We start from the raw sequence: 14,343 nt of genomic DNA, 5'->3' as shown, positions 1-14,343 counted from the left end.
GTGGGGAGCATGTTGATCCAGGGAGTAATCAGATTGCCTATTCTTGGAGACCAGAAGGAATTTATTTTCCCCCTTATGTTGTCACTGGGGTTTTGTGTTTGCCTTCATCTGGATCAATAAGTATAGATATAGGACAAAGTATCTGTTGTCTAAATTTAGCATAGGTTGAACTTGATGGATGCAGGTCTTTATGTAACTATATATACCTATATACTTAATTTTTTTTAGGAACTCTGTGAAATTGAGGTATTCCAACCCCCCTCTAATAGCTTGAGAAGATGCATTATACATTCTTCTGTATTTGGTACAATTTTAAAATTACCTGAAAATTGCACCGAACACTTTAGGGATGCCCTGGGATTCCTAGGAACTCTGGTTGAAAAACACTGTACTAGTGCTTTGAGAGCGATTCTTTGTCTAGGCTAGGGTCCTTGTCGTCCTCGCACTGAGGAGACTGTACTATTAACCCTGATAGCGTGCTGTACTTTAATAAAACAATCTACTTTGAAACGTCTGTCACTTGCTTTCCTTCAGAGGAACAGCCCCTTTAAAGTTCCTTCTAGGCAAAGTGAACTAATGACAGGGATATGTTAATTAAACTGGGTGCTGATTGACACCCTTGTTTTATTTATTAAAAAAAAATATGTAAACACTTGGGTTGTTAACTTACAATTTCAGTCGTAATGCAATGTTTTGGAGGATTTTTACCAAATCTTTAGGTCTTGAGTTTGTCACTAAATGTACAGTTAAATAGTTTTTTTTGTAAAGGCGGATGCCCTCTTTAGTCAGATATGCATAGCTGAGCATGAATGAGGAGTCCAAATAAAAGGTAAACATTAGCAATGTTAAGCCATAAAGCAACAATGCTAATTAATATTTGAAAGAATCCAATTAAACTTGTGTGGGTTATATTTCTCAGTGTGGTCTGATGCATGGGAATGCGAAGGGCTGGGGATGTAACAGCAAATGTAATTGGAGGGAGGGGCAGGCTCAAATAACACTTGGAAATGGTTTTGAATCCCCTTTTGGAGAAATAAACTTGTACCCAACTGTTAAGGCATGGTACAAAACGTAGTCCTTGTTTATGTTCAAAGCTGCGTACGGGTGAACAGCGAACACTGCTCTTTTGTGTGGTAATAACCTGCCATCTGTAAACGGTCTGTAAACGGTGCAAAACAGTACCAACAGAAATGCATAGACCTGCATTTTACATATACCCCGGGATTCATGAAACTCCGATGCAGGGTATCACACATGATTTGAAATTTAATTGCCATTTACTCAATGGGCCGTTAACATGGGATCGGGCTTTAATGCCCTGCCTCGGAGATTGATGGGTCCCAGGACTGATTGCTACACAGTTTCAAGTGTATGACTGGTAATGACATGTTTAAGGGGTTACATCTGGATGATCGACTTTGTTTTAATATAAATGTAAAACAAAAAACATGACACAACCACCATAGATTACTCAAACTCTGTTCTAGAGCTCGGTGGGCGTCGGGCCCTAGGGGGGGGGGGGGGCGCTCACTCTCTCCCCCTCCTCAGCCCACCCCCCTCCTCCCTCTCTCGCTACCCTCTTTCTTCCTCTCTCCCTTTTAACTATCCTTACTCCACTTGAAAAGGAGAGACGGGCGCACACCCATAGACACCCTCCCCCCCTCCGGATGGAGGGGCGGGTGTGATACTCTTGGATCCTAACAGGTTGTGCGGAAGCTCTAGTATTGTCAACTTGTTCAAAAAATACCCAATGACTTCTGTACCAGCTTGTTGTGATATGATATGCTGTACCCTACCCTCTGAAAAACCCGAGAAAAAAATGCGTTTGTCATGTTTTGTAAACATTGTGAGCTGAGACTTGGGCTGCGATTATATATATTTTTTTATTTATTTATAAAAATATTTTACTAGGAAGTAATACATTGAGAGTTACCTCTCGTTTTCAAGTATGTCCTGGGCACAGAGTTAAGACAAATAATACATGTTTACAAATACAGTTACATAATGAGCAGGGTATACATTATATATAAGACATTGCATGCACAGTTGAAGATAATTTGTATTATGGGCGTATGTAACAGTTACAGACCAGATTAAAATGTGTGACAGCCTTAGATTTGAAAGAATTTAGACTGGTGGTGGATGTAAGAGTCTCTGGTAGGCTGTTCCAGTTTTGAGGTGCACGGTAAGAGAAGGAGAGGCCGGATACTTTGTTGAGCCTTGGGACCATGAACAGTCTTTTGGAGTCTGATCTCAGGTGATAAGTGCTGCATGTGGTAGGGGTGAGGAGCTTGTTCAGGTAGCTGGGTAGTTTGCCCATGAAGAATTTGAAGGCAAGATAGGAAAGGTGAACTTTGCGCCTAGACTCGAGTGATGACCAATCTACTTCTTTGAGCATTTCGCAGTGATGTGTGTTATAGTTGCATTGGAGAACAAAACGACAAATTGAGTTGTAGAGGGTGTTAAGCTTGCTAAGGTGGGTTTGAGGTGCCGAGCCATATACTATGTCTCCATAGTCAATAATTGGCATTAGCATCTGCTGTGCGATACGTTTTCTGACCAGGAGACTTAGGCTAAGGCCCCGCTCCCTCAGTCAGCGCACCCGCACTGCAGACAGGTGGGGCGCTGACAGACACAGACCGCGATATGCGGTTTGTAGGGAGCCGGGAGCTGGAGTGGGGGGGAGGGGGGCGGTAGTGGGAGGGAGGAGGGAGGGAGGGGGGCGTTAGTGGGAGGGAGGGGGGCGTTAGTGGGAGGGAGGGGGCGTTAGTGGGAGGGAGGGGGTGGGATCTGGTCATGGTGACACACACCCCACACACACACCACACACACACCACACACACACCACATACACACACATACACACACACACACATACACACACACACATACACATACACACATATACACACACACACACACACACACACACACTCACACACTTTAACCCGCAGCTCCTTCCCTGTTCCCCGCACAAGGCGCCTACCATCTAGCTCCTTCCCTCCACTCCTCCCCATTGGCTGACTCGCGTACCACATGACGCGTCAGCGCCGAAATTCACAAGATTCTTGCAGCATCGGCCGGCTGACGCGTCACAGTACGTAGTCAGCCCTGCTGGAAGGAGGCAGCGGGGGCAGGGACCATTCGGACAGGGGTCTGGTGGTTCGCGGCCGCGCGCCTCGCTGGCCGCGCGCCTCGCTGGCCGCAGCGGGTTCGCAGCCTTAGGGAGGATTTGTTCCTGTAAAGTACCCCTAGTTTGGCATAGGTCTTGGTTGTCAGGGTATCAACGTACATCCCGTACATGTTAAGTGGGAGTCAAACCATATGCCCAGGTATTTAAAACTAGTAACAGGAGTTAGGGTGGTGTTAGTGTTGGTTCTAATCTGGAGCTCAGTCACTGGAAGCTTTAAAAATTTAGTCTTGGTCCCAAACACCATTGTTACAGTCTTGTCAGTGTTTAAAAACAGTTTATTATAGTTTATTATAGTTTATTATAGTGACCGCGACGCCGCGTCAAAACAAATGCATTGCCGCTGTCGTGTGCCCTTATAGTAAGCACGACGCGACGGTTTGGTCGCGATCGCTGGAAGTCATCTCAATTTGATTTTTCCAGCGACCGCAGCCTGACGTCACTATAAGCGTAGCCTTAAGGGGTTTGGTTTCCTCTGGCTATTTCCTTTCGTTTGTCTTCAGAGTTTGCACAGACAACCCCCTACTCCTTTCTCCTCCCTTATCTTTATTGGCTCTGGGGGGAAAACTTGATTAACACTTCCTCCTGGAAACGTACAACTTGCATTTTTTTGGGTCCTTAGCATGGTGACGCCAATTTTGTTCCAATGGTTAGATTAGTTTAATGAAACAAATTAGGTTGCGGCATTTACAAAAGCCTATTTTTGGGCTGGCTACGTGAAAATGCACCAATTTCTCCTCTCAGTAGGTGCAGTTTTCAAAGTCCAATGACATCTTTTTAATTACAGATACCATATATGATGAAGATGAGGTGCTCCTGGCGCTTGCTGAACAGCTGGGAAGTTTCACTTCCCTCGTGGGAGGCCCTGAATTTGTCCATTGTCTGCTGGTGAGTGGTACCGATTACACAGCACATGCAAACTCGCTTCAATTCTGAACCATTTGTGCATCTTTCAACATCTCTGGGATCATGTAGGGAAGTTTAAACCCAGGCCATTGTTTCTCGTGTATGAGCACTTAATTTACTAAACTTGCATGATCCCTATTTTAGGGTCTCTGGATCCCCCTTTTGCTGCAGTGCATGGTCAGTGGCAGATAGGCACACTGGCATTGAAGCAGCCGTCCCCCCTCATAACACCCATTTTCCGAACGTTTTTAAAATATATATTTGTAACTGGGGGGCTCCCTGGAGTGGGCCGCGCTATTATCTCTTGGTACCTTTTTATGATCGTAAAATCAGATGTCCACCGCCTACATTCAGTTGGATGCCATGCTCTGACGTGACTTCTTATTGGCTTGTGGGAGTGAGGCTTGGACAGCATAAAGGGGATCAGAAACACTGGCACATAAGTAATTGTCTAAGGAACCAGACATGTTCCGGAGATAAATATAACATTTCTGCTCCGGAGACCCTTTTCCGATTTGTTTAAAGTGTCAACCACCCTCCCTAAGAAGCCTTTGAGTCACTGCTATAATGTTGGTATCTTGCCCCCTAATAATGTCCGGCTAATTTTCTAGAGTTTTTTTGGGTTAAAACATGACTAAATGTCTCATCTGAGGTTACCATGGCAACTGTCAACTGCCCTGGGCTTCCTTTTTAACCTCGCAGACATTTAATATTTCAAATGATTATACCTCCTGAACCGCGCTTCGGATTTGAAAAATCACATTGAAAAATAAAGGCAGGAAGAGATCTTATCGTTAACATAACAAATCAAGATCCATGCGGATCACCGATTGAAAGAAAATAAATAAATAAAAAGTGACTGCTTTAACCCTCCTTGCAGATTAATATGCTTTATATAATGATGCAGTACCAACTAACCTTTTCAGAATCTCTAGAAACGGCTTAACCCCTTTGAGGTGAGAGGCTAGCCTAAAATTAGGGCTTGTCGCATTGACCACTTTTCATACAGATTATGTTGCCTCATCGTTTTTTTAAATTTATTTAATTGTTTTTTATTTTTTTATTTTTTTATTCTGCACATGCTTGTCTAGTTCTGTTGTAAAAGTCCCCTAAAATTGGCTGTTTTGGAGAAAATGGATATGACTAGATGGTTTTCAAATTTTTTTTTGAGGGATGTCTAAATGGATTACCAGTGCTACTACCGTGCTTGCAATGTAAATGTTGCATAACACCTTTTTTCAGTTAACACTAGTATTGTTCTCTTTGATCCTGGCAAAATCATTTCTTTTTCAACACGACTCGTATAAAGATCTTCTAGTAAATGACCACATCAGTAACACTAACTTCTTGGTTCCAGCAATACATAAGTATAACTTTAACCTATACAATACTGTTGCCAGAGCCACCAGGTGGATGTGCTGATAATTGTTATGGTGACAGCATAGGAAGGCAAACTCATTTACAGACTGGTTCATTGGGCGACGTGTCCTAATGCTATTTTGCAAAGGTTGGGAATGGTACCAGACCTCTGTGTTTCAGATGTCCTAACTTTGACCATGTGAATGATGGAAGTTCAGTGTTCCTTGATTTAGATTGAAGGATAGTAAAGTTCCTGGATGCTTTATATTTGGCTTCTTGCAAACCATAAACTATCTGTGATATTATTCTTTCAATATGCTGTGAAGAGGTTTCCCGACACTGGAGAAGAATTCGGCTCTGTTCAAATGTATTTTGGATCAAACCCATCTCCATCATGGGGATGGCATATTGAATAAGGCGTGGCCTTAGACCTAGATTTGCATCCCAAAAAGATATTAAAAAGACATACAGCAAAAAAAAATGTAATTGGCCTATTTACTAAGTAATATTACGTGCCATACAGCAGTAATATTTTGGCGGTTGTGCTGATGCAAACATGCATGCTAATTAGGGTTTAACAGCTAATTTGTACAAATTTGCTGTTCCCTAAACGCGACCCGTAAATTTTGGGCTATAGTCAAAAATTACCTTTTATTTTTTTGTCACATATTCCAGGCTGGTGTTGGGCCTTTCTTGCCTATGTATGTTACACCCATAATATACATATTGGCAAGATAATCTAAACCATCCTGGAATCGATACTTCAAACATTTACTACCTTCATATTCGCACCGTAGTAGCGACGAGTGGACATCTTATGAGTAACCCATGACTAGTTGGCCACTAAGGTCTACCAGGGACTTATTGTAACCACTGCCTACCCCTACCTTGTTTACCAAAGAGGCTAGTAATGCATTGCTTTCCCCTCTGCCTTGGTTTATGTAACCACAGGGGCACTTACACTCAACTCCCATATACAGCAATGACTTACAGCTTTGTTAGCACCATAACTTATTTTAATGTGCCACATTTAGTGCATTTTTCAAATCTGAGAATTTGTCCATTTGTTTAAAAAAAAAACGTTTAACACACGATTTAAAAATAATCTGCTACATTGAACCTATAAAACATACCACTGGCCTTGGTTCACTCTGATACTTCCCCTTTAGGTAGAAAATGCCCTCTTGCAAAGAAATTGGGCCGGTCTCGGCCTGTGATTCTAGCATTGCAGTTCACATCTTGACAATTCTATAAAGCAACATGAAAGTTGTTCAGTAGACTGATGCCTTATGTCCCTTTTTGTCCTCTGTTGGCTTCATCTACAAAGCTCGCATCTGGCTTCATACTCCCCTGCCAATCTACTTCGTGCGTCAGCAAGCAAAGCTGCCAAAGTCTTAGATCTCTTCTGAGCTTTTCTGCCTTCTGGAACGCGTGGCTTGTAAGCATTGTGGGTATTGAGATATTAGGTGCCATCTGGGGGGCCTGCGCTGCTGGCTCCTGCCACGAACGTGTGTTCAAATTGGCAGCCCTTAAATATTTTATCAACGTCACCGGCTTGGTTAAAATTAATTTATATGGGTTGGTAGCAGATGCTGCTGCATAAGCTTGAACAAAACAGGCAGCACAAGGTGGTCTCATAAGTATACACATAATAAGCTTATCGTGCATTAGGGTTTATAGTAAGCAGTGGCTGCTCACGGCCTATAAAAGTGATTCTGAAAGGCCAATAATCTACACGCAGGGATTCCTCTGGAGAAACAGCACCTAATTTGGATAATGCTAACATTTCTGATGCCCTTTTGTGTGACCCCCTGTCTGCTGCATTAGTTTTATAATGTTGAAGTAGATTTGGGTCTGTTTGCATGCTTCAGAAATGCCAAAGATTGTAAACTCCCAGATACATACTAGAAAACAAACAGCGGTAATTTATCTGTTTTGAGTGCTGAGGGTTTGTACCCCCTGCGTGCTGAATAAATTTGAGTTTGGCGTTGATGGTAAAGCCACAGTAACGATAATATTCTTAACATAAACTCTGACAAATTGTATGGTTTATCCCACCCCCACTACCTGTAGGTCATAGTCCAAATATGGTTTTCTGCAAATTAATGTAATTTCAGTTCAAATGTTGAAAAAAAAATACCTTTGGTTAAAGTGAATATGAACTTGTATAAATCCTTAATTCGATGTCTTTTACACAATCTAATATATAATTTTGCTAACCACTCTTAAAGATCACAGACCACCTAAGCACATTTGTAAATCTTAAGCAGTATATAATAACTGGAAACCATGACATCACTAACATTAAACATTATTTCCTGTATTCAACATGGCATAAAAATTTTATATCTCTATCATTACAACAATACAGAAAAAAACTATCAAAAATAGAAAAACATACATTTACACAAGTATTTTTAGTATTGCTAATGATACTTATAATTTCAAAATTCAACACATTAACACAAATAATAGAAAGAAGAAAAAAACCAGAATAGCATTTTCAAAGTAACATCAAAGCTATCTCCACACAGCCTCCTAACAAAATAAAAAAAAATCTCGGTTCTTAATTCTTTTAGTCTCCGCTTCTAATTTAATCACCACCCATCACCGTATTCAGATAATCGTTTAAAATATCCAAGTTCGGGGGTTCAGGCTTTATCCATTTCACCATCACTGTTTTCCTTGCTGCTAGCAAGACAATCTCTGCTAGCCTTGGGACATTGTTCCTTACATTAACCTGTTTTCAACTTTCCATTTTTCCAAACAGCAAGGCTAAGGGCTCTTTTATTGTAGTTACCCCAATAACTTCTTGTATATACTGCAGAACTTTATCCCCAAAATCAGAAATAACCAGACAATCCCACAAACAGTTTTTTAAATCCGCTCTTTCCTGGGAACACTTGGGGCACTTATTTTTTGATTTCTCTATCCCCTTATAATTGATATTAAAATCATAATAGGCCCTATGCAGTATCCTATATTGCATCTCTCTCCACTTCTTATTATAATTTTCCTAATCCTAGCTAACCTTTCGAGTAACAGATCAACACCGTCAATTCCTGGGAAATCTTCATTTTTATCTAGTGAACATTTTTCTTCGGTCCTTCCCATAGTCCGTGTCCCTAATCCAATCATATAAATCTGAGAGAATATTTGGTACTATTTGCATCCTTAAAAAATACATCAAAAACATATATTCCCAATAGATCTGATTTTATAGCTTTCCATGCTCTTGCAATAATGCTTTACTTGTATATATGGGGAGTGATGTGCTTTGAGGCTGTCCCATTTGTTCTTTCCTGGAACGTCAAGAACATACCATTGTTCACATCTACCAACTGGCCCAGAGTTCTAATCCCCTTGTCTCTCCATATCTGAAAAGAAGCCTGCATCTTTCCCAGGAGACACATTAAATTCCCTTGTTTAGTTTTAATCTTGCGCAAATATATGAAAGCCCAAATTGTTTTCTCATTCTCCAAGTAGCCCATGTATCTTTAATTAGCGGATTTCCTTTGGCTTCCATTGGTATTTCTCCCCATTTTACATGTAAAATCTCCGGGAGACCCTTTGGGGATACCAACCGCTTCTCTAATTCTAGTCATGAGTGATAGCTGTTTCCAGTTATCCAATCTCCTCCATGTCTTGCTACACAGGCCAGGTTATATTTTATGATATTAGGCAAATGAACCCCCCCCCCCTCTCAGTCTTTCTTCAGACAATTTATTAATAGCGATTCTATTTATCCCTTTCTTCCAGCTAAACCTAGAAATTACTTTATTTTGAAGTTTGACATTGGAGTGTTTCAATAATATTGGTAACATTTGTAAAGGGTAGATTAATCTTGCGAAAATGAACATTTTAACCATCTGACGGACAGATTAAGTAGTATATTTTGCCACCCCTCTAATTCTGTGATTATTTTAGGGATAATTGCGCCAAAATTATTTTTGTAAAGATATCTACCCTCCGGATCAATATAGATTCCTAAATATTTAAGTGGTTACCTTGAATGGGCATTCTCCTTCCCATTTCATATTGTTTTTACTTGATGGGATTAGTATTTCAGTTTTAGCTGCGTTTACTTTTAAACTCAAGTTTTCAGAACTCGTCGAATACCTGACATTCTTTCTATAGCCTCCTCTGGATTTGACGCAAACAACAAGTCATCCGCGAATAAGGCTATCTTGGTTTCCTTTTCTCCAATCTTGATCCTTTTAAACGCTGTCATTTTAAAAATATTCAGCAAGCGGTTCAATCGCAATATTGAAAAACAGGGGGGGGGGAATGGCAACCCTGCCTTGTTCCTCTGGAAAGCCCTATCTCCTGTGATAGTTTGCTGGCTGCCATTATTTTTTTAATGGAGTCTTTATATATTGCTCTGATCGCACCAAGAAAGGTTCCTGTAATACCCATTTCCCCTAGAACTTCATCAGATATTCCCACCCTACATTATCAAAAACTTTTTCGGCATCCACTGATATTATTATATTATCTTTATTGCTTTGCTTATTAGTTTTTTTTTTTTCCAGTGTATAGCTGTTATAAACTTTCTGATATTTTTAACAGAGGCTTTGCCCTTTACAAAGCCCGTCTGATCGGCATGTATTAATTTAGGAAGATAAAATATATTTTAATGCATATGTTTTTGTAAAGCTAGGATTATCTAGGCTCTTATTTCAATGGTGGTCACCTATCTCCAAAGCTACAATACTTTGTAATTACCTAAGCTTTGCCCACAGCCATAGGGGAAAAACCACTATATCCAGACACCTGGTGGGATTAAAACCACCCAAAATTTAAGAAGGGCCCCCATTTCAAATCCAGATAAAGAGAACTCTCCAAACTACCCAGTATCTGAGAAACCACCCAATGTTGCTGCTACACCCCACAACTGCTGCCATCAATGGAGATTTAGAAGATTCAGAAGAAACCACATGGAAATCTGGGATTTTAGAGTGACTCCCTGGCCCAATATTTAAAGGTTAATGTCCCCCGTAAGTTTCAAAAGGAGGCATCGCCTTTTAACATTTTGATCGACTGTTACATCATGCAGCACTGTGGGTTAAAGGGGCGGTACTTCCTAGTGCTTCTAAAGAGTACAGATGGCACTAGTTTGGGTAAAATAAGTGTGAAACTATTTTTAGCTAAGCAAATCTAGAATTTTTTTTAGGTTTTCTTATAGAAGCGCATAGGTTGTGTACAAAGTAAATGTACAGTATCTGTAATGTATTTCTAGTCCAACAAGCCATACAAAAGTATATTCTGCTGCCATCCTTAGTGTAATCCAGCAGCATGGACCGTACCAGCAGATGGACCTTTTAAGCGCAGAGCTGGAAACGGAAAAATGTGTTTCCTGTATAGTAAGTCTGATAACTCCCTTTCTGTTGTAGTCTTTCTAATGCATTCCCCTTCTTCTGTACAGCCTCCCTTGGAAAGCTTGGCAACCGTAGAAGAAACAGTAGTTCGTGACAAGGCAGTGGATTCCTTGAGAAAGATCTCCCATGAACATTCTCCCGTTGACCTTGAAGCTCACTTTGTGCCGCTGGTGAAGCGCCTAGCCAGTGGGGACTGGTTCACATCTCGTACCTCTGCATGCGGCCTCTTCAGTGTGTGCTATCCCAGAGTGTCTAGTACTGTCAAGGCAGAGATAAGACAGTAAGTCCCCTGCTTGTGGTGGTTATTCCGTAACACCGCACTTTTTTCACTTTTTAATGCCATTTAATGTACCAGAATATGTAGCATCTGTGTCTGTAAACTGAAATAGTTCAGGCTGATTAATTACTTGAACAGTGGCACCCCTGTGGTGCTTATCTGTATCCCCCAACCTCCTGGGCCCCCATGTTCCCTGAAGGTCATTCCTTTTGTGAGGGTGGGGTTCATGCTGTCTCAGAGCGGCCAATAGAAGTTACTACCTATCTCTGGAACCGGGATTCCCCAGAGCGCAAGGTCTGTGGACCAGGTATGAGGCAACTAAAAAATGGGATTGCTGCTTTAAATGGTCTGCTTTTTTAGTTCCATTAAAAAAAAAATATATATATATATATATATATATATATATATATATATATATATATATATATATATATATATATATATATATATATATATATATATATATTTTTTTTTTTTAATGGAACTATATCTCTATATATATATATATCTATATATATCTATCTGTGCCATGTTCGAGGAATTTTTATTTTTATACATAACCCTTGGAGGGCCATGGCAAGTTTCACTGGACATCAGAGAGGTTGCCCACTGGTGGATTTTCTGACCTTCAGTGGAAATCATTTTTGTAATTTAAAATTTTCCCCCTAAATTCCATGAGATTGCATCTGAAGGTCAGAAGCTTGCGATGCATTTGTTTATGGTTTATATAAACAGAGTAGATAATCTACAATGTGAAAGTTTGCTATGATTTTAAGAGAACTCCTGTTAACTCCTGTTAACAGACACTTCCGTAATCTGTGCTCCGATGACACTCCCATGGTGCGTCGTGCTGCTGCTTCCAAACTGGGAGAGTTTGCAAAGGTCCTGGAACTGGAGTATGTGAAAAATGACATAATTCCACTGTTTACCAACCTGGCTTCAGATGAGCAGGTAAGCTGTTCAAATTTGGTATCAGCTGAGCACAGCCATTTGGTGTGTCGGTGACAAAGCATACTAGAGTGCAGTGCTGATTAAGGGCTGTTCTATACAGCGTGCGGCTGCGCGTTCCTATGTGACCGCGCGTGCATGTGCCGCATGCTTTTCATGTATATAGAGCCGGGAGCTGCAGGTTAGTGTATGTGTGAGCATGTGTGAGCATGTGTGAGCATGTGTGAGCATGTGTGAGCATGTGTGAGCATGTGTGAGCATGTGTGAGCATGTGTGAGCATGTGTGAGCATGGGTTGTGTGAGTGAAAGTAAGTCCTATATAAAAAAAAGAAATTTAAAAAAAGAAAAAAAAAGTTTCATAAATATATATTGTTTTGTTTTACAATCCTTGAACCATACATACATACATACATACATTTGCGCTCAGGTAGCGGCGCGAAAAGATGAATTTCTTCATCTTCGTCGCTGTCTGTCGGCTCCCCTCTCCCTGCCGTGCGCGCGTGCGGCCCTTCTATAAAAATCCGCGCACACGCACGGCGCAATAGAACGTGCTTAACACTCCACACCAACATTCCTTGTTTGTGATAAATGGATATTTGGATAAAGTAGGGATGGCCAACTCCAGGTCACCAACAGGTCAGGTTTTAAGAATGTCATTGCTTCAGCAGAGATGGCTCAGTCAGAATAACTGATCACCTGTGCTGAAGCAGGGATATACCGAATACCTGGCCTTTTGGTGACTTGAAGGAAGTTGGCCACCCATGGTATAAAGCATCGTTTCTAATGGGCACGCAAGTGTGGGCAGTAGTCTATTTGCTGGCCTTGTGTGAGATTTAAACCCAAATGTATTAAATGGTGCAGAGATTTCAGTGCAGTCAAGTTCCTGGGAAAAACTCAATTGCCAAGTTATTCTTCTTATTATTATTAGTCTTATTAGTCTTATTATTTTTCCTTTGACAAATACAGTAAATAGTTTTCTATCTATCATCTGGTAGAGATGGCTTAATTATTGCTTTATGAAGAGAATTGAAAATGTACTTGTAGATGTGATCACGCACATTTTGTATTTGATCTAATTGTATATTACACAGAATTTGGTTACCATAGGGACACGAACTGGCTTAGTGTTTGATTTGCCTAACGATATTCAGATATCCATCATTTAACTTCTTAAACATAATACTTTCTCATGTAATGCTTTGCACCATTTAGTAGATGTGGCCTGAATACTACTGTTTAATACATCCAGTGAATGGGTTTGTAGACACTACATGGGTGTTCGTGTCTGCATACACTAGAAGAGCTTACACTTGTATGAAGGAAGGAACGCACCGTAAAGAGTATGCCAATGTTTTATTTTATTTGTATTGCTTCTGTAGGGTGTGTATAGATTTTCAAAGGCTAAGTTGTGGAGTTAACATTTTTTTTTTTGTTTTTTTTTTTTTAATGAAGGACGGAATGACTTGATTAATGAGGAGCCACTGCTATGCGTGTGTGTTTGTGCATGGCAGCAGAGGCAGCAACACTTTCTCACTGCAGTTTTATAGCTGGTCTTCTCTTACCACAGGACTCTGTGCGTCTCCTGGCAGTGGAAGCCTGCGTCAGCATCGCTCAGTTACTTCCTGAAGAAGACCTGGAAGCCCTGGTGATGCCAACCTTGCGGCAAGCCACAGAGGACAAATCTTGGCGTGTCCGCTACATGGTGGCTGACAAATTTTCTGAAGTAAGCTCCATTCTGCTTTAGAATTCCCCGCCCATTGTTCTTGGTTCAATTGCTATCCACGTTTTGAAATGAGTTTCGCCAACATAAAGAGTATTACATTGTATTGAACTGTAATACCTTTAGGGTATTGGAGGTCTATTCAGGACCACTTTGCAACATGTTGCAGAAACAGGAGGGCACCATTTATTTTATTTTTTTGCATCGTAACGGCGTTTACATTTATTTTGAGTGTTTAAAAGCTGGTCTTAAAGGAAAGATTTGAGGTTTTTTGTTGTTTTTTTTTTTTGTTTTTTTTAGCAATGGCGTTGCAGGATAAAGCAGGTCTTGGAAAATTCAGTGATAAGAATGGTGCTCAAGTACTTCTTGATAAAGTGCTATCCATTGCACGAAACGCGTAGAAGGTTTTACCACCCTCTATTTTTATGATCTCCTAAACAATAAAAGATTTTTTTGCCAGACCAGCTTCTATATTCCTTGGCTGTGCGCTGCACACATATACTACATTGGACTTTCCCTTGGAAAATTCAGTGGTGGTCCCATTTATTTTTTTGTATGCTCCATT

General features: G+C 40.7%; 1 protein-coding gene across 1 annotated transcript in view; it reads left to right on the top strand.

Annotated features, from left to right (window-relative positions):
* PPP2R1B (protein phosphatase 2 scaffold subunit Abeta) overlaps positions 1-14,343 on the top strand; it is a 41,106-nt gene that overhangs the window by 15,157 nt on the left and 11,606 nt on the right. Inside the window, exons 3-6 of the mRNA XM_075604405.1 lie at positions 3,978-4,078; positions 10,881-11,113; positions 11,914-12,061; positions 13,626-13,781. Coding sequence (XP_075460520.1) covers positions 3,978-4,078; positions 10,881-11,113; positions 11,914-12,061; positions 13,626-13,781 — 638 coding nt within the window. The remainder of the gene's footprint in view (positions 1-3,977; positions 4,079-10,880; positions 11,114-11,913; positions 12,062-13,625; positions 13,782-14,343) is intronic.

Source organism: Ascaphus truei, chromosome 6 (assembly GCF_040206685.1).
Source record: "Ascaphus truei isolate aAscTru1 chromosome 6, aAscTru1.hap1, whole genome shotgun sequence".
NCBI lineage: Eukaryota > Metazoa > Chordata > Amphibia > Anura > Ascaphidae > Ascaphus > Ascaphus truei.
This window is presented reverse-complemented; position numbering and strand designations above follow the sequence as displayed.